This window comes from Copidosoma floridanum, unplaced genomic scaffold (genome assembly GCF_036245765.1).
Source record: "Copidosoma floridanum isolate Cflo_tuat_1 unplaced genomic scaffold, Cflo_Japanese_pri ptg000019l, whole genome shotgun sequence".
Lineage (NCBI taxonomy): Eukaryota > Metazoa > Arthropoda > Insecta > Hymenoptera > Encyrtidae > Copidosoma > Copidosoma floridanum.
The window spans coordinates 16,154,689-16,175,174 of record NW_028321896.1 but is presented as its reverse complement, the minus strand read 5'-3'; the positions used below and the strand labels follow the sequence as shown (position 1 = coordinate 16,175,174).

The 20,486-nt window shown below is 41.0% G+C and overlaps 1 protein-coding gene across 1 annotated transcript in view; it reads right to left on the bottom strand.

Moving 5' to 3' along the window:
* The window catches only part of LOC106636655 (uncharacterized), an 82,695-nt gene that overhangs the window by 11,400 nt on the left and 50,809 nt on the right, over nucleotides 1-20,486 (bottom strand). Inside the window, exons 8-9 of the mRNA XM_089592653.1 lie at nucleotides 3,106-3,355; nucleotides 1,555-1,775 (exon numbers count right to left, since the gene is read on the bottom strand). Coding sequence (XP_089448779.1) covers nucleotides 1,555-1,775; nucleotides 3,106-3,355 — 471 coding nt within the window. The remainder of the gene's footprint in view (nucleotides 1-1,554; nucleotides 1,776-3,105; nucleotides 3,356-20,486) is intronic.

The window sequence follows — 20,486 nt, the reverse complement described above, 5'->3', positions numbered from 1 at the left end:
GAAGCTTCATCCGATGAATCGATATCACGCGAATATATATAGGTACTCCAGTTTGAGCCGGAGTAGTTGTCCCAGTATACATATATATTGAGTTCGGACGAGAAAACCAATTTTGGTTCGTTACTAATAAATAATAATTGAATTTTCATGGCAAGTAACACTATCATCCTATAGTGATTCATCTAGTACATTCGGATTTTCCGCTATATATATTATTGTACAAAACACTTGTATACCAGTTAAAATCAGAGCATCACTTTGAAAGTCACTGAATAATCACAAGCCGAAAAGTCGGGCAAAACTCGTGAAAAATTCATGCCTCGAGTAGCGATTTTCATCGCCGGCTCGTTTGCTCTCAGGCCAAAGAGTATAAAAGTCGTTACTTGGCACATACAAGTGCCCATTTATATACAAAAAAAGAAAAAAAAAGATGCCTTTTCTGTAACTCTCTGAATACGCAATTAACATCGCCGGCCGATAAAACCAACTTGTCACGAGTAATCGTAATCGCACGCGCACGTGGATGTAATTAAACAGTGATGCTAAGCGACGCCACTTTGTACAATACTCAGCATCGGGAGGGTGGCGCGATTTGTTTCGAAAATATATCAGCCACTGGCCTCGTTTTCTCGCTTTTTTTTTCTCGACACCAGCGCTCGACGTGTTATTATTATAAATAAAAATACAACGCGACGCGCGCTGCCCGAGAAAAAACACTCACGCCAAAGACGCTCGAAGCTTTTTAATCCTCCCTCGTGGACGACTCGGCGTCAAAGTAAAGACGAGGGGGGGAATATTAAAAATAAACGTTTACACAATACGACGCTCCCCAGGCTTTGTTTTGCACATCAAGTATATTGTACCAGAGTGAAAATTCAAACGATACACCGCAGCGTTTAATAATGCCAACGCGTGCCTATAAAGTCACAGTCCACGGTAATGAATTTCAGAAATCGACCGAAACAAAGAGCTTACAAAAAAAAAAAAAAGTCACTCACGCGTCCGTCTACCCGCTCCCTGAAAGACCTTCCGAGCTATTAGATGTAACGTATATGTTCCGCGAAAACACACGCGCGTAAAACAAGTCTCGGTTAATTATAACCACGAGTCGGACTGCGTATAGGAGGGTAGTCTGCGCGAGTATTAAAAATAACTACTTTACACACACTTTATTTTTTGTTTTTATTTTTTACTCCTTCCGTTTCGGGTCACCAACGGTCAATAGGACCGACAAGTGAATTTCGAGTGCACTTTGTTTTTTTTACAGTGGTAAATCCAATTTTGAAAAGTACACATAAAATCGAAGAGAAACCGAGAAAGGCCGCTCGCTCGTGCGTATACAGCGCGCCTTGACTCGGGCAGACGGGGAGTTAAAGTCAAGGCGCGCCCCTGAACGCGCGAGACGCTGCCGACGTATATTTACAAGAATCACCGCCACCCCGTCGAGCTGACCTCTGTCGAGAGAGGAAATTGAAAAAAAAAAAAAAAAAAATGGCTTCCTTATAAGTTCCTGTTGTACAGCCAAAACTGCCGATTGGAGTTGAGCCGGCTTACCTTGTTCGCGTTCTGCAGTTGCGGCAGGATGCCCTGGGCGAGTCGTTCTGCCGGGGTGCGTGGATTGGCGAGTCGCTCCTGGGAGCGCCAGCCGAGGTAGGGCTGTCGTAGGTTGAAGGACGAGCGGGCCGAGCTCGCGGGTGAGCTGCCGGCACTGTTGAGCAGACTCGTGCTCCATCTCGAGAACGCGGGTGGGGTCGGGCTCGGGCTCAAAAGCGTACCTAAGGCAATTATTTTTTTACATTTTTTTCTTTTTTTTTTTTTTTTTACTAATAAATGAACACAGTGTATCACAATTCGTTACAACTAACAATCGCGAATTATGATTTCGGGCACTGGTATCAGCAGTGCCGCTCTCCGATCCATTATCCGCCTCTCGCGACGGAGGAATGATTTTTCGCTCGCAAAGGGTCTTTGCCGCATGGTGCAGTATACACATAGGTATTTGCATGCTCGCGAGGATTTTCGTTTTACTGTTTTATCGAGCACACGATTTTTTTTATTTTTTTGGGGTCATTCGAGGGCGCTGGACTACCTGAGAACCATCGCCGATCGATCTCGGTTCGACTGATACGACGGAAGACGAAAGTAATAATTTTTTTCAAAGCTATATACTTGGTTGCATTTTTTTTTTTTACTTTGTATGGTTCAACTTTTTTGAGCTGGGCGCTTGGAGTTTGCTTTCGAGAGGATAGGCTGGTGTGTGGTTATTTTTAGTGTACTTTCTGGGATCGGCAATAGGAGACTCGTTACGGATGTGACGACGGAAATGGGCGTGTTTTTTTAATTGGAAAGTACTCCCTGCGCTAAGACCCTTTGGTTTAATTGACAAACGGAGCAAAGAGTTTCGTTTTTCTTTTTTTCTTTTTTTTTTTTTTTTTTTGAGAGTAGAAAAAAAGTTGGGAAGAGGAATAACTGTGTCGATGAACAAAGTGTTAGGATGTTTGTAGACTGATTTTTGAGCATAGCTCGGAGTTTTATGTTAATGGTCAAGCCGATGATTTTAGCAAATAACGTATCATCGCGAATTATTTCAAAAAACAGTGCTGCCTCAGAAAATTCGCGTTGCGAGTTTGAAACGCTCTCGTTTGACAACGAAATCTATACACTGGAAAAAAAATTTCGTCAATCCAAACTAACGTTCATACGAACACAAACAAGTAAATATTTATTGGAATCCATTGAAAATTACGTTGTAAAGAAAGAAATTGTTCATTTGATTTAAATTAATATTGTTCAAATGGAATGAGCATTCATTTGTTTGTATCCTTTTTTTCTATCAGTGTAGATGATCAATGCTGGTGCCATCGATATCGTTATTTAAATGGAGTTGACGTGTTTTGTTTGACTACCCCCATTTTTATCCAACTGCAAGTGTAGGCTGGCGTTGCAGATATCTTTTGTTTATTTAAAAATTTCCCCGTGCAATATTAGCCACTTTTCATTCGTAAGTCGAAGTAACCGTACAATTGCACTCGTTGTGTCATTGTCCCACTTGGATGGAAAAAAAAGGGGGGCGATCAATCGGTACGGCTTCGAGACGAAAATTACCTGCGGTCGGCTGTCGATTGGAAGACGAGGAGAGGGAGGACAGGGAGGTGGTCTTCGAGCCGAGGGCGCGCCAGCCGCCGTGCTGCGAAGCGTCCGAGTGCCTCTTGAGTCGGAAGCCACCGCCGTCCCGCGCCGCCGACGAATTCTTGTACCAATCCGGGACGTTCAGTCGTTGCAGCGAGCGCTGCACCCTTAGCTCGTGCTCCGATGGCGTGCGCTCGCCCACCTTCTGCAGCTCGTTCTCCGGCGGCTGTTGGGACAAACAAGGGGCAACAATTAGTCATTTTTTTTTTTTTTTTTTTTTTCCTATTTCGAAAAATTTTTCAAGACAAAATTTTCGTGCACCGAAAGAGGGAAAAAAGAAATGTCACTGTGCCGAAAGATAAATTTTCAATTTCGAGGTCCAATATCTGCCCCGGGCCAAGGCACCCCTACACGGGTTTTCATGGATACGAGTAAAGCGTGGGCGAAAAAAGTATATTTCGCACCGCCGGATTCAATGCCCATTTGAATAATATTTCCGATATCCTCGCTAGGGCAGCGCGTCGGGCATATTGGAGGAAAAATTTGCACCGTACGCTCGACAAATCGCGTTACTCCAAATCGAGGATTATTATTGTACCTACATACATACACCACGTGTGAATCGACGCAACAAACACACGTCGCGGAAATCGTCCCTCTGGTTTGCTTCTTCTTTTGTACTTTTGCTCTCACGAATTTTCGGCCCCGCGGATTGTGAGCCTATACAGATATTTCCTCATTTTCGTAAGTATAGGCTCCGTGCAATGACGCCCGTCTCGACTGGGTGGTATTAATAATTTCGAGACGAGGTGTGAGAGAGAGAGAGAACGAAGCGGAAGAGGGAGGTATGCGTGTGTACACATAGCGGGCCGCTAATAATAACGCGAAGGCAACGGCGACTGATATTTCGCGAGACTCTGCATACTGTGGGAGTTTCGGGTTGATCTTTGGAGGCTGTGTAGTTTCGATAAGCTACGAGTTTTTTTTTTGTTTTTGTTTTTTTTTGTTTGTTCAAAGAAATGTTTCCATTCAGTTTATACAACGTTAAACTTGGACTTGGGCATGACTATTTTATACACGAATGATATTTTTTTATTTTTGCTTCTAAAACATGGTGCATCACATTTTCAGAAAGTATGAAACATTCAAGGACTCCAACAGGCAATTTATGCACAATTACAAAATTACTTGACCATATACTTATTTTGTCTTTCAAGTACGATTATCTTTCAAAAAAATAAAAAATATCCTAATTTCAATATTCAACGGAAAAACAGTCCTCAGTGAATTTATACCTGTATGCGCTGCAGCCACAAGAAATACCCGACCTGAGATCATCATCAAAGAATCGGCACCCCCGAGCTCGATTTCCGCGTACAAAACAAACGATCCCCGACAAATTGCCCCCAAACATCAAAACCCTTTCCCCTCTAAATTTAACCGCAAAAGCGCTCGTATCCATCAATCAAACGCGAAAACAAATTCCCCTTTATTTTTGATCCAGCGTGAAATACAGCTCAGTCCCTCTCTCTCGCAAAGCTTTGCCGACGTTGCACTTACACCCTCTGCGCGGGCGAAATCAGCGCGAGTTTATCATCCGCTGCATCCGATTTTAGATCGCGCGCACGCGCGTGAGTGTACAATATCATGGTGTCTCGGGGGCAAACAGCTCTAGCGGCAGCTGTGAAAACACGCGTACTTATACTCGAACACAGTGACGACTTTGTGCTTCACGAAAAGAGAGAGAGAGAGAGAGAGTGAAATTTATACCGTGTATGCGTATGTACATGGATGCTCGAGGCTCAGGGTCAAGTGGGTGGAGCGCGAGTGACTAATTCGAGAGGGTTAGGAGGGTGTTTTTGCATCTGGAATTCTTGTTTTTTTTTTTGTTTTTTTTTCCTCCGGGGTTGTGCTGGAGAAAGGGAGTTTTGAGTTGGGGTTTTATAATCTCTTCACATGCCGCGAAGACGATAAATTTTTTTTTTTTTATTATGCGTTCCGATAAGTGTTTTTGCGTTTCGAAAGATTTTTATTACAAATATCCACGTGGGCAATCGAAGTGAGCTTCAGGGTCAGTTTTGAAGTGCACGTACTCTTTACACGCGCGTGTAAAGATACACAATGCTTTCAAGGTGAATAAGACGACCGTGTTTTAATTACGCGAAAAAAAGTCAGTATACCTATACGATATACGTTACGTCCCATTATTAATCTAAAGTATTTTATCTTTATGGATATATATATGTACCGATCTACGAGTAAGTTGTGCGAGTGGAAATTTTACTTTGTATGGATTAGATACCTCTCCGAGTTGTAAAATTCCCAACGATTCTAATGGTGTAAGGGAAAAACCTTACCTTTAACATAACCTACGTGTGTAATTAGAGTAATAAAATAATAGTTGAGTCTAGCGGTCAACTCGTGGCAGCGATACCACCCCAAAAACTAAATTCTAGTTTTAGGGTATCTTTAAAATTATAATACAGGTACACCTTTGTTTTGCTAAATTAAGAAAGTACACCTGGTCTTTGACGGTATCGCTGCTGTTATACGATTTTCAATATCGCTGCTATACAATCCGGCCTCAAGTTGCACATTTCGAGAACAATGAAGGCAAGCATGGCTTATCAATTGGACGATTAAAATAAAACAAAAAATTGAAAGCCATACCAAATGCAGTGCCATTAGACTATGCGCTAGAGACGTTTTCATGATGTGCAGTGACGTAGTAAACCAAAATAAATGCGCTGGAAGATTATCTTCGTCTCTTGAGGTGTGCACAGCTCAAACGAATCGGTATGAGTACCAAATCTGTCTACGATCTGTTTTCTGGAAGTGATGGAGGTTATAATGTATCAGAAACTAACTTTGCACTAACGCTCGACACGTCGAGAACGACACGAGTCCGATTGAAATATCCCCGGCAGCTCGAAAACGATATCCAGGGCCGCGGTAAGGTGCAATACTCGGGTAGTAATTTTTTCGGTGTATACAAGCGTCGGACGCGCGCGCGATTCGTGACAGGCGGTGTACACCCAAATGACGGTACGACCAAAGAGGTTTTTTGGAATCTATGTAGATCGCTCGCTTTAATTGTAATTAATATTTTTATTGGTAATCTGAAACTATGCGGCAGAGGGGCTCTCCATACGCTCGACACGGCCCTGGTAAAGCTCATTAAAGTAATTTCTTATCGGGACATGTAAGTATAGTGTGTCACGAGTTACTATCTGATGCTTTATCATCCAAGAGAGTCGTTTTGACTATTATTGCGGCAGATGTCGTTTGCAACTTACTCACTGTTCGCTACACGGTGAGCACATTCGCGGCCCAATTGTGCGTAGGTGGAGGTATTTTTTTTTTTTTTATCAGAATGGATGAAAAATGACTACAGGTGACGCTTGTACCTTCAGTCGAGCAAAATACATGGAAACTTTAAAAAGTGAGTAATCTCAATCTCAATAGTGTGCTTGTACTCGGCGATAAGCTAAATTGTATAGAACATGTGATAGTGTACCCACTCGTGTTATCATACGCATCAATTATACTATAGCTATTAACCGTAAAAAAAAAAAAAAGAAACAGTATAGTTATTTCAACGAATTGTAATATCTAAATAATTGGAAAAAAAATGATCGAATATTATTTCACTCAAAACCGCTTGTATCTTTCGTGAGTCGCTTTGCTATTAAAAATTTAAACCCAAAATACATCAGTGCTGATGAGCAATCAAAAGATATCGAACACAAAGAGATAACCTTTCAAATGAACCATTGATTATTTTGGTTGTGTTGGTTTTAAAAATAAGCACAATATTATGAATAACGAAGACCATTAACAGTGTAATGTTCCCCGAACCTTTGAATTTTATGAAACGTCACAGTAGCGGTGGAAAGTGAAAAACAAGATTCCTACGCAATCTTCCACGAATATTCTAGTAACGCGAAACCTTCAACGGATATCGAAACTCCAAAAAAAAAAAAAAAAACGCATCAACTTTCCGCCCCCGCTCTATTTTTACCACCTTCAAAAAGTGAAACGCGCCGTATAGGCCGTGGCTGTCATCATCTCGCGAGGAGTCAAAGATGATGTATTTTTTTGTTTTGTTTCTCCTTCCCAAAACCGAAAAGAGACGCGTTCCACTGATACTATATGTACCATTTACTCGGAGAAACAGAGAGAGGGGGTGTTCCCAAACGCGGGCATGTGGTTGTATTTTTAGCCCTCCATTCAAGGCTCGCGCTCTGCTTTTCTTCTTTAAAAACTCGGCTCACGAGGGCACAATATATAGACACCCGGGCCGAAAGTTTTCAGTCAAAACAGAGCAGCTCCTCCCTCTAAACTCCTCTCGAGTGGTCCCCGCGAATCCTACCGCTCTCCCGTGGCACGCGGTACTTCATTTGTCATTGTCGCAGCGAGAAAAAAAAAACAATCCAGTCAAACGCTCGCAATGAAAAAAAAAAAAAAAAGAGAGAGCAAGCGCCCGTCTCAAACCAAAGTGCAGTAGTGGTACATTTTTAAAGAGGAAGCGGCGCCGGCGAATCCGCGAGACAATGTCTCCCGTTGATAAATTGACCGGTGCTATAGTCGCGCATGCATCCACAACACGTGAAGCTGACGCTGTACTGCAAGAGAGAAAGAGAGCAGCGGAAGTCGTGTATGGTACACTTATAGGCACAGTTAAACGATCGGATGAAAGAGAGCTGGCTTGCCATTGTGAATTGAAAAAAAAGAAAAAAAGGAGGGGACGAGAGAAAAGATGATAGCAGCGATGGACACACACGTACGCTTTTCGACGTCCGTACATTCGTGTGAATGGGTGCGTTCTCGTTTCGCGTGATAGTGTATTCATACGGAGGTACGCGTATACTCGTGTAATAAACAGAGAGCGGGGAATATAAATAATGAGAGTGCGGCGTTGGGGTTCCGTTTGATGGCTCTGCACTTGCACTTGGAGCTTTTCGCCGAACCTATATACAACGCGCTGTAAACAGAAATCACTCGCGGTGGAGCTTTTTTTCTTTCTCTCTAGAGAATCAAGATTTTACTCGAATAAAATTCAGCCGTCACTTGGTTTTCGTGTACCCAAGTGATGGTCACCACGGTCTGCCACACCAAAAAGCGGGAGGGGGTCCGAAATTTTGATCCGCGACAAGTACATGGGAGATGATGGATAAACTGCGCACAGCAGTAGGTACACATCGTGAATCAAAAACCGTATACTCCATATACATACGCGCATCACGACAAAGGGTCTTATTTTTCAATTGCGTCTAATCGAATGGAATTGAAATTTAGGCGTGGAGTGTATACACGCTGGGATGCACGGTATTGTCTGGCCGACAATCAAAGTTTTTTTGGGTATAGTGCAGGTCTTTTTTCTTTCATACCATTTGAGTGTGTGTATACCTGTACACTCGTAGTACCTTTGATTGAAAAAGTATGTCAAACGATCATTATACGAGCTGCGAAAAATTCAACGCGATAATTCCAGACGAGTATTTTGTAAAAGTATATGTACTTCAAAGCATTTGCGTCGGCCACGTTGTGAACAGCTTTTATAATGCACGACAAAATTCTTGAGCGCATTAACCTACAACTCTGAGAAAAAAAAAAAAAACCACTCATCAGGCGATATAGGAGCACTATACGGCCCAGGAGCAACAGCGTGTGTTATTTTCCAATTGAGTCCCATCAATGGAACTGGGAATTGAAATTTAAGCTCACGCGCTACTTCCCTCGGTCATTAGCATCGCCATTACCCATCAGCATCGACAACAACAACAGCAGCACAGCTAACGCGTCACTTTGCAAAACCGGTGCATAATTTTATCTTCACGTATAGATACTAGTATATGCAAAACGTCATCGCCAACGCGACTTCCGGCGAGTGCGAAACACCTATTAGGTACGTATATAATATATAAGCCATTGAAAAAAAAAAAAAAAAAAAAAAAAAACGCTAGGAACTCGACTCGGCCCACGCACTCTTTATACGAGTGTATATATAGTTACGCACCGGCAAGCGTTGGAATACATAGCTATTATAATACGCGTACAAATGGCAAGTAAAAGTATAAGTACATACTTTTTTTTTTTTATATTATAGTGCTCTACCGTCCGGCTCCTTTGATACGGGCACTACTAAGTATGGGCACTTAGCACTTGGGAAAGGGACAAGGAAAGGGATGGGAGGCCTCCCATTACTGGGAGGGGGTAGGGGGAAGTTAGGCAATTTTGCTGGGAGAAGGTCGCCTAAAACCCTCCTCGAGGAGCATTGCGTGGTGAAAAAGCACATGTGAAAAATCACAGAGGTACTTGCCCTAAAAACAAGTCGCACTGGCCGGGAAGTGAACCACGGTCCAATCCACGACCTAGCCGACTGAACCACCGCACGCTTATAAGTAAGTATATACGAGAGGCGCGGCTGCTGCATATTTTACTATAGACGTGTGGTTGAAAGGCGCAAGCCATATTTACCTATATATGTGTATATATACTATACTTGGACAAGCCGAACAAGTGCGTTATATGCGAAGTGAATCGAGATGCGCCGCGGAAGTGGAATACACGCGTATACATATTATCTAATATATGCAGCGCGGACTTTGTGCATTTGTCGCATACGTAAATACGGTCGGGGCATATAATATGGGATAGCGCGTTTGCCAGTAGAAACAGAGTTCCTATACGGGACACGTAGGGTTTGTCGATCCACTGCTGTATAACAGGTTGTTATCATATTATCATTGTATGGTTATCAAGTGAAACTTAATCAAATCTTTTTTTTTTTTTTTTTTTTTCTCTCTTTAAACAAAACATTTAGTCTTTTTTTTCTCGTGCACGATATGATGCGCGAATCTAAATAGCTTGATGGTTTCTCCGAACGCGCGCTGGTACATGAAAGAGGTTGTCTTAAAATTAGCGCCCCCGAAACGATTTCGGAGAACGGAATCTGGGATGTACATATACACACATTGTGACTCCGGGCTGCCATGCTGTTGCACTTTGTGGGGTACTTACATCGCTGATGGGCTCGGCCGCTTTTAGCGCGTTTCAAATAATTCAGTTTGTTTGAGGATATTTAACAGTTTTGATGTACACCGTGTGTGTTTGTGTGTATCTCGACGGGGGTGTCTGATGATTTTTGAGAATTTGCGAGTAAAGAGTCGCGGATTGTTTAATGTTCGTACAGATGTTTCGAAAATTATATTGGGCACTCATTTTCTATTAATTTTTTTCTATTTATGTATGTGTGCGAGGTAGGAAATCATCATCGTGCAGAGTAACGGTAAATATAATAGGAAGGTATACAAACAAACATATAACAATATATGGTACAAACGCCGTGACTAACGCAGCTTATGATTTATTCAGACGCACAAGCAATGAATCATCAAAAGGAAGTCTCCAAGTGTATACATGTGATGTGGTGTCATAATTAGCCGACAGGATTCCCCGAGATCTCGAAATTGCACAACGGAATTCGCAAAAAAAAAAACAAAAAAAAAAAAAACAGGTATAAATGTGTACGGGCGGATGTAACAAGAGAAACGATTCTTACGTGTGTATGTTTCCTCTAATCAAGTCTGTAGGTGTCTATCTCTATATAGCTACGTAGGAAACACCAGAGTTACGCAACGACAACAATACGAAAGTCGCGGACGGTAATTCTCATCTGACTGAGGTTTTACAATTTGTGTTTGTTTTTTTTATTCGTAGATATTATACATGTGGGTGGATTTTATTTTTGTCGTTTGGACAACAAAAGACTTGGCTATTGTTGAATTATTGTTGACACTTCAATTGTGCTATCGATATCTTGTCGTTTTAATGACTCATCCCACAATCGCGTAAACGAGAAAATTAAAACAACAAAAACCACATGTCATCTCGTGCATGTAGAGCACCTATACAATATTACCCAGGCATAATGTATCGGTACACGCGCGCACGATAACGCAAAGAGAAGGGGGGGGGGGTGAAGGAGAATGTCACTTTATTCGCGGGCTTATCAGCTAAGCAAGTATATATAAGCGCGAGCTCGAGCTAAAAGTTAGTATATGTATACATGATATTATATTATAATAGTATATGCACGCAGGAAGCTAAAGGCGCGCGTGAGAGAGAGAGAACATTATTGTACATTATACGAGTGTGTAGTGTAGCCTAGGGGTATACAGGCGTGCCCCGCATCCATACGTAATATACCTACGCTAGACACGTATGGAGACAGCATATTTTATATTATGAGTTGCATAATACGTAATGGCCACTGCACCGGAGAGACGCGCGTGTGCGATGTCACGGTATTATATATATATATATATATATATATGCGAGATGCCGGAGAATGTAGGCGCGCGACTCTCGAGTTATAATTTTTAATTGCCGTGCCCCGATGATGAGCGAGGGCTCTTTGCTGCTGCTGTTATATTACAGGCTTTTTTTATGGTGTTTTAAAAAAATTTTTTTTTTTTAATCTTAATACGTCGACGTCATTTTTCGGAGCTCGTAAGAGGGTCATCCCTCGCGTGTGCTCATGTTTCATCTTTTTTGACTGGTGGAGTAGAGCGCGACGACGAGTGTCTTTATCGCATACAATTTTGGAGACGAGTCGAGATGATTGTTGAAGCGTCCCGAGGAGGCTCTGATACCATACAAGTGCCAATTAGGCAGTGCTCGACAATGTATAACGTGAGAATTTAAGTTCATTGTTTTTGATAATCACACATTTGCGAGCTGCCGTTGGTGACGTTCGTCGTTTGCGCGCACGATGATTTTGTAGATAATTTATACGGTTCATAATATATGAGAAAATTTCCCAGCGAATCGTAAGCTTTGGAGAAAGCTCGCGGGGGAGGAAAGAAAATCCATTGTTTTTCGTTCGACGTAAATTTTGCACTTCAACGCTCGCTCGCGATTTTTAGAACTGCGCCTTCTACAGTTCTATCGCAGTCATCATCTGATGCGTATACCCTGTAAATCCAAGTGTATATTAATGTAGACGTTAAAAGTATTACTGTTTTTTTTTTTTTTATAAAATGCATGACCGTAAATTTATTGATGAAAATTTGAAGAAAAACCAAACGTGAACTATTTTATTTGAAAAAAAAAAACAAAAAATTCAACTACACGCCTTAAACGTGTGCTTGGATAAGACGATACTTGGATTTATAGTTTAATAACGAAATTAAATTGCAAGACTTATGTTGATAGTGAAATTGTTTGTTTTTTACTCTTTACATTTTTCTAAAACTGCCAGTGCGGATCCTAAAACTCTTCGACGCGTACTTCTCCGCGCAATTATTTTACAACGCCCAACGTGTGGTCACGAATTTTATTTTTAGCACGCACACACTTTACAGTACACACGCCAAATCCGTACGGATCGATAAACGTATATGTGTATACTTATATACATGCAAGAAAAGCAAAAGCTCCCGCATATGCTCCTTTTCTTCCACCGTAAAAGTAAAGTCCTTTCGTCTTTGCTTCAGCGAGTGCTTACTTTTTTTTTTTTCTTTAGCTTTTATTCCCTTCGCGTTGCGTGAACATATACGCGCAATTGAAAAAGGCGTACGAGTGCAGTAGCCTCTATCTTTCTGGCTCCGTCAATTGAGGCAAATTGAAGAGCCGCGCGTCCCACGAGTGTACGAGCGCCTATTGCTCACACGTGTGTATGTATGCGCTCGACTCAGTTCTTTCCATCCCGCGCGTCATTATCGGGACAAAGACCCCAAGAGACCCACACACGCGGACCTCCTATAATCCACCACTGCTGCAGACACGCGGGGTTACCCTTTCGAGCGACAGACGTTGAAGTAAAAAAAAAAAAAAAAAATTGTAAATAGGACGCGTTTGAAAGTATAGCCCAAGTGCGGCCTAAATACAATTTGTTCGGCAAAAGCTTTTCGCGTAAGTAAAAGCGGCAGAAAAAAAAAGAGCCAAAGCTCGCTGCTGCTCATTTTTTTCTTTTACAAAGCAGCCTGCCATGACGTATAGTGTATCATGATATTCCAAAAGTCGAGCGCTCCAAGTCTGCATTATGTACGCGAGACCTACATTGCGAACATCTGTGTGGAGGTACCCTCGTTTCTGCCCCCAAGTGGAGACACCGAAATAAGCATCGCGATTATCGTTGCGAGTTAATTAACTTTCGACCCTCGCGATCATTGGGCTGATTGTTACCTCGGGGAAGATTCAACTTACTTGCGTTCGCTTGCGTTTCATTTTAAGTTTGGCTCCAATTTTAGATTATGTATCACCACTGTTAGCTAACTCGGGTTTTTCGGAATTTGTTTATTCCTCGGTATGTAATATATATATGTGGTCTGAGCAAAAAGCAGAAACAAAAAAGAAAAAAAGAGAGAGAGAGAGAGAGGGTGTCCGAAAAGCAGGTCATTCGTCTTACGTTACACGTATACGTATTTTTTGGTTTCTCGTACAAACGCGCGGCTGGCAGGTATATTTTTGGGTGTACCCTCGTAATCGCGATGCTTGCCAAGTACTTGCACAGAGTTCCAGGCCGGTTTACGACGATTGAAGCAATGGACGACTTTTCGGCGTTTTACTGCCGATCGACCCCCACGAAAGCTGAGAGTACAACATAAAAAGTTAAATCGAGGGAGGGAGAGGCTGCATCTTTAGCTTGAAAAATTAATTGACGAGAGATTTCGTGTGACTCTTTAGCGTCTTGTAACCAAGAGTTTGAAACTGGTTGAATAATTTTTTTTTTTTTTTTTCAAGAGATTACGGAAAGTCACTTGTGGTGGTGATAAAAAAATTTTACTTTCATAAATGTAAATTCTATCAGTTTCACCGTTTGACAACATATTGAATTCTCACCACTTGCGCTCGTAACAAGTGTTTTGATAACGATACACCGTAATGTTGAGAGAGGAAAAAAAAAGTAAAAATGTCTCATTTATCATACGAGACAAGAAAAAAAAGGGGGTTTATGTCGAGCGATACCAGATGGGTGTCAACTTCATGGCATCTGCATCGAGTCAGGAATGCAATAACCATCACTTTTATGTCTATCTATAGATAAACGTCAATTTCGAATTCACAAACAAGAAGATCAGTGGCGTGTATATTTTTGTCGCTCTGCGCAACCTCATTTTCGTACACTCACCGAATTATTTTTAGATTAAAAGAAAAAAAAAGGTTTACGAATTACACATACTTTTTAATCCACAGGTAAATGCAAAAAAAAAAAAAAAAGAAAAAAAAAGAAAAAAAAAAAAAAAAAAACTATTAATAAACGCAAACGAACGCGTATATGTAACGAACTCGAAAAATCCACGAGTAGGTCTAATTTCGTTCCTTCATACGTGTTAACGTCGTACAGGGTATTCCCGAAAATACTCGGCCCGGAAAAGAGGGATATACCCATCAATCGACGTCATCTATAACGATCATCACTGACACGTGTGCGCCAGAGCGATTTACGTAATACCAATGTACATAATATATATATATATATATATTGCAAGCCATGGTAATATTGATCAGGCGCGTATATTGTCGCTGCCTCGGGCTTCTTTGCACTGCACACAAATAATATATATATATGTAGTGTATCCGATACCTACGCATCGCTCTCGCGCGAAACGATACCCTCGCATAATAATTACGAAATATCATGATTCGCGTTGTATCCTCGTAACAACATTATACCTTCCGTGCGCATAGAGCCGTTTGTTGGTTCACGGACCTGCGTGGGGGTTTCTTCGTGTAACTTCACTCCGGCAAGCTTATATATATGCACACCGAATTATTTTTAACAATTTCGACTCGGCGCGATTGGGTAATCAACGGCCATTGTTGGGTATGACGCAACGGAGCAACGTTTCCCGTATTTTGCGCTTTTTTACGTTTTGCCCGTGAGAATTTCAAAAGCCAACACGATATGTGGTACCGATCGGCTATTGATCGCTTTTTCGGGGCGCACGCGTCAACTGTTTGGACGACAAAAGGGTTACGACTCGTCCAAGGTTGTACAGCTGAAAGAGAGTGCCGATCAAAGACGCAAAAACCAAAGTGATGTGGAGAAGACCACCGCGGGTGAACGTACCCTTTGCCCTGAGCGTAAATCATTGGGAAGAATGCAAAACAATAATAGTAGTTCATAGATCTCGTATATTTGGTGGAGGGAGTATGTATATGGCGCTAAGCTGACGTCTTTGCACGTTGCGATTACACGGCCATTATTTTATGTGTGTATATTGCACGAGGGCAACGAGGAACGACTTGTAAGTATTACGAACGTGTCACGTGCATCGGGTTTAATTTGTGATGACGGGTGGTCATTTTTTATACAGGGTTATCGAGTGAAGGTGGATAAATCAAATGAAGGCCCTCGGCGAGATGGCATGGTAGCCCTGCTCAATTAGAAAACACGAGTACATGCAGTTTATTCATGTATAAAAAATTTCATTTATTTTTTTACGATTTTATGTACACAGATGCAGAGTTTATTGAGGTTTTGGGGCTGATGTGGAAAATTTTCAATGATCTTTATACGATTTGAGCTCGGATTTGAGAAACAAACAGAAAGACCTAAAAAAGAGAAGATGACATATTTTTGTCATTTATATTCTAAATGCAAAAAAAAAAAAATAAATAAAAAGACACTCGACGGTCCTACCATTCGCGCAAGTTTCTCGTTTTCATGTTCAAAAGCTAACACGTATAGGTGCATGGCAATAGGCTTCTCTCGGCTGCCCTACATTCCACAGAGACACCGACGACACAATTTTCACGAAGCCATCGACGTGAAAAACGTTTCCCGGCCCGGAAGCGGCACGCAAAGTATAACTTAATTAAAAAAAAAAATGTACCCCAACACTCAAATTTACACCGTCGAGTAATACATTTTAAACTACCATTAGCGTTCATTTAATATCCGCGCATCGGACACAATGGCCATAATCGTTCACCGCAATCATCGCCCCAAAAATGTCCCGGGCATCAATCTCGCGCCAATCGCTCTCGCCCTTTGGGGCGCGCATAATTTCCACGACGACCGTAAATAGTTCAGGCGACAGCAGCAGTTACGTGCACTTGAAGGAAAACTCGCGTGTGCTACGGTATAATGTCCATACATGTGCCAGGAGGACATATTTATATACATAGTCATAATAGGAGAGAGAGAGAGAGAGAGCGACCGCCTACGCCGCGCTCACTTAACTCTTTGGTTCTCTTTATATTGTACATATAGATATCCCTCTTTACGAGGGGGGGGGAGGCTCGTGACTCTTTTTCCTGGGATTATATATAAAGCGAGCAGGCTGATAAATAACGCCCGAACGAACATCTCTCGGCGATCTCGGGGGCTTCTTCTTCTTCTCTCTCGTGTATAGGTATTATAAGGGTTCGCGCTTCGTTGAACTCATCAGAGATGCGAGAGGGCGATTGTACATATGTGTGCCACGAGCGATTAATTTTTTAGGGTTTGAAAAGCGCTATGGGTGGTGAACGACGAGACAGAGGAATTTGAATGGACGGAAAATTTTGTAGATTTTGGTACAAGGGTATGCACATTACGTACAGCCTATATATAATAGTGATGGAGTAAGTAAGCTTGTGGTCATTGCGTAACGTGGTTCGTTTGGATTTTGTTTTTATACTGATGAAACCTTACGGTGTACAGATAAGTCTTATCATCTCAAAAAACAAAACTGTCCCAATAACGAAAAAACGAGTAGCGATTATTTTCATCAATTACGAAACAATCATTTAACTAAATAATAAATTCATGTTACTTTATTATTATTATTATTAATTGGCTGAAAAACAATCGAAAAGTCAATCATGCAGTCGGAAACAAAATTTGTGCATTTCGTTATTCGAGCGATAATTTTTTTTTTTTTTTTTTTCCACCAACACAAACATGCACCTACAGTCACACTGACAATTAAGGTTTTGATCGATAAAATAACCTGTCCGGTTTGATACAATGCAATAAATAAACCAGCGTACATACATGTGTTTGTAACAGTGTCTCTCAACGTTTTATTTACTACGCGAGTTCATTTTTTTTTCACAATATACACGTGTAGCAAAAGAACTAAACAGTTTCAAAACAGCTGCATAATGCAAAAGTTGAAAAAAAAAAAAAAAAAATGAAACGACGCGCGATAAATCTCGAATGTACGTGGTTGTAAAGTCCACACCGGGGGAGAGTGTGGCGCGTTAATAATAAGTATATGTTCGGGCACGTGTAAATCGTTCTAATGCGCGATAGGGAGACCCATACGCTGTACAGTAAAATTAAAGACAAGGCGGACTAAAAGGAGCCCGAGAATCGGATACAGAGCGCGGATGAGGTAATTCGGGTCAGCCGATATGTACGCTTCTATGCAAGGTATGCCTACACTCGAGCTATCTTTCCTCTCCTCGTTATGTCTCTCTATTTTTTTTTCTATGATCATAGCATAATACTCTCGCTCTTAGGTCGTGGTTACGTCTAAAAAAACTCGTTAATTTATACTTTTTAAGCTTAGTTTTTATAAAAGAAAAAAAAAAAAACTAGAGCAATTATAGAAATTGATACAATCAGGTTGCGACCTTTTATTCGCAATATATAGTGTTACCAACAACTAAATGAGCACCTGATTGTACGTGGAGGAATGCTCCTTTCAATCATCGATTGGTCGGAATACAAGGGTTTTTTCTTTTATCATAAAAGGGGCTTCAACAACAGAGACAAATCTTTGTGTCTTCGAGGGGCTCCCCAAAGTTGGCAACTCAGTAAATAGTTGGGAACGAAATTAAAAAGCTAGATGTAGGAAATCTTATCGATAATTCGTGCTAACTCACGTGTAACCTTTGGTACGGTTTGAAACAGTGGATCGACTCACCTGAAACACAAAAAAGTAAAAATGTTTATTAAAAATGAAAATCATGTGCATTTGAAAATAATATTATCCTAGCCTCAAAATTCAAAATCGCCCTCACGCAGGGAGATGAAAAAATGGAAGAAAAAAAAAAAAAGCGAGCAAACATAGCCCACACACGGGCTAGTGGAAGAGGGATAGAGAACACCTCGCTGACCCATATCTGCTCTACGGCATCCCCCCCCCCCGGGGAGAGAGAAAACTCGGGATCGATGTTCAGGAATATGTATACATATGTACTTAATACCTTGTAAGCGTGCGTTCTGCACTGCGCTCTTTGCTCTCTCCCTCACGTTTGTATAGGAGTACTAAAGACCAGCTTAGTGCGAAAACAGCATTTTCTCTGCCTAATTTATTTGTTACTTAATATTATTTACTCTAAAAGTATTCTCAACAACAGTGGAAATAAATGAAAAAGTTTCCACCTAACGCACAGGAAAAACTCCAACAAAAGGAACTTCTTCTCTAGCAACTATATATGTATAGGTATACCATCATCGTTGTAGCTAGAGCAGCAGTATGGCCAAAGGCTCGACGCGAGGGTCGATCGTAGAAAATTTCATTACTTCCAATGACGCACGTCAAAAAGACGGGAATGCGGGCACGCAACTATACTGCTGCTGCACGAGCAAGAATGTAAGTAAAGCTACGAGGAGAAATGAGAGAACTGCTGTGTAACCGATAGGCAGGTATGTTGTATTGCGATCGAAGGACAACCTCTCGGGTGTTGGATCGCCTCGTTTGTTTTGCAAACGTGCGATTCAGTGATGAGAAAATTTGTATTCCAAATCGAGTCGAGGAAATTTTCTACTGTTGACGTTATTTATAAAATTATGGAAAAGACAGAACAAAAGTAGAACAAACGACAAGTCCCGATGATAAATACTTATCGCTCTCTTGAATATAAAAATTATTCATTCTATTTTACGAGAAAGGAAAAAGCAGCCTTTAATATTTCATCAACTTCGAAGAAAGGAAACGTAGATGTATATATATATGAGGGTGGCCCCTCCGAAAACTGTGACACAGTCGCTATAATAGCGCCGATCAATAGGTATACCGGGGAGAAGAGCACGTGGTGTGGTACCACCAGCAGCAATTGCAGTATACGACATATCGTTTTTGGAAACGCTAGACTCTTTTCATTGATTTCGAACTTATGAATTTTTCAAATTCTTGTTAACCAAAATGTTGTTAGAACCACCCCCTTTACAAATTTCTAACTTGATAATTAAGAAAAAAAAAACGAGCATGACACGTTGTCTGATAGCTCGTGATTATTTCATTAGCTATACTTGTGGACTCATTTGATTAAGTGTTTTTTCCGTGTAAGGATAACTAATTGTTTCCTTAGGATTCACTCGGAATAAGTTGAAAAAACGACATTAAATTCTATTCTTATCACTCCATGTTTTAGTTCGTCAGAGAAAATTGAAGAATCGATAGATTTTTTTTCACGCTATCGTCGTGGTATCCATAAGTAATTAAATAAAACACTGCAAGTTGGCTTCGATAATTTGTTCAACCAATCAGTCAATTCTCGATAAAATCTCCTTCGCAATTGTCTATAGTTGTAACATGAAACTATCGTGTCCGAAAAAATGATCCTATTTCAAAATCGTCTTACACAAGCGTATATATATACTAATTTTATGCACACACAAATACGTATGAACGTATACTTGATCCGCATTTAATTCAAAGCGGATAAGTTTCGATTTCATGCATCGCTTCCGTAATTTAATTCATACGTATTACCGGTCCAGCCGTTATATCTTTAACGACGCGAAAAATTAGACGGTCGGTCTTGCAACTATTACTTTTTTTCCTTTTTTTTTTTTGTTACGTGTACTTTAATCAGTATTTGACTCAAATTACGAGATCTCGACGGTCCGTAATCAACATTTCGGTGAGTTATGACAGAGACAACTTGTCGTCACATCCTTGTACTCCACTAACGAGAAATTTGTTTTATCGACGGAAAAGTTGTTCCGTCAGCAGTGCTGTATAGGTACGTAAATTATTTAATCAAAAAACCACGAATACAGTGCAAATTAATGCCCGTATATGTAATTCTCGTAATCAAATCGATTAGCTGAATATCTCGGACAAGCGGGATAGGTATGAGCACCCTTTTGCTCCACAGCACGCGACAGCACACCTCCTTGCATAATCGCGCGCGCGCAAGCTCCTTACACTCCGTAACGCTATAGCCTAATCGAGTTTTTTTTTTTTTTTTTTTCTTCTTCTTTTCTACCGTACAGGTGACTTATGATATATATTATGTACGCGCCTACGCAACTCGTTGCAACATTAAAAATATATTATTCGCGTGGTGTAAAAAATTTAAAGTAAAAATAAAAACCCGCACGAAACATAGGGAGAGGTTGGTATATATATGCGTGCATCCGTGTCGAGTGCAGAGAAACACATGCACGTGTGCGGAAAGCAAAC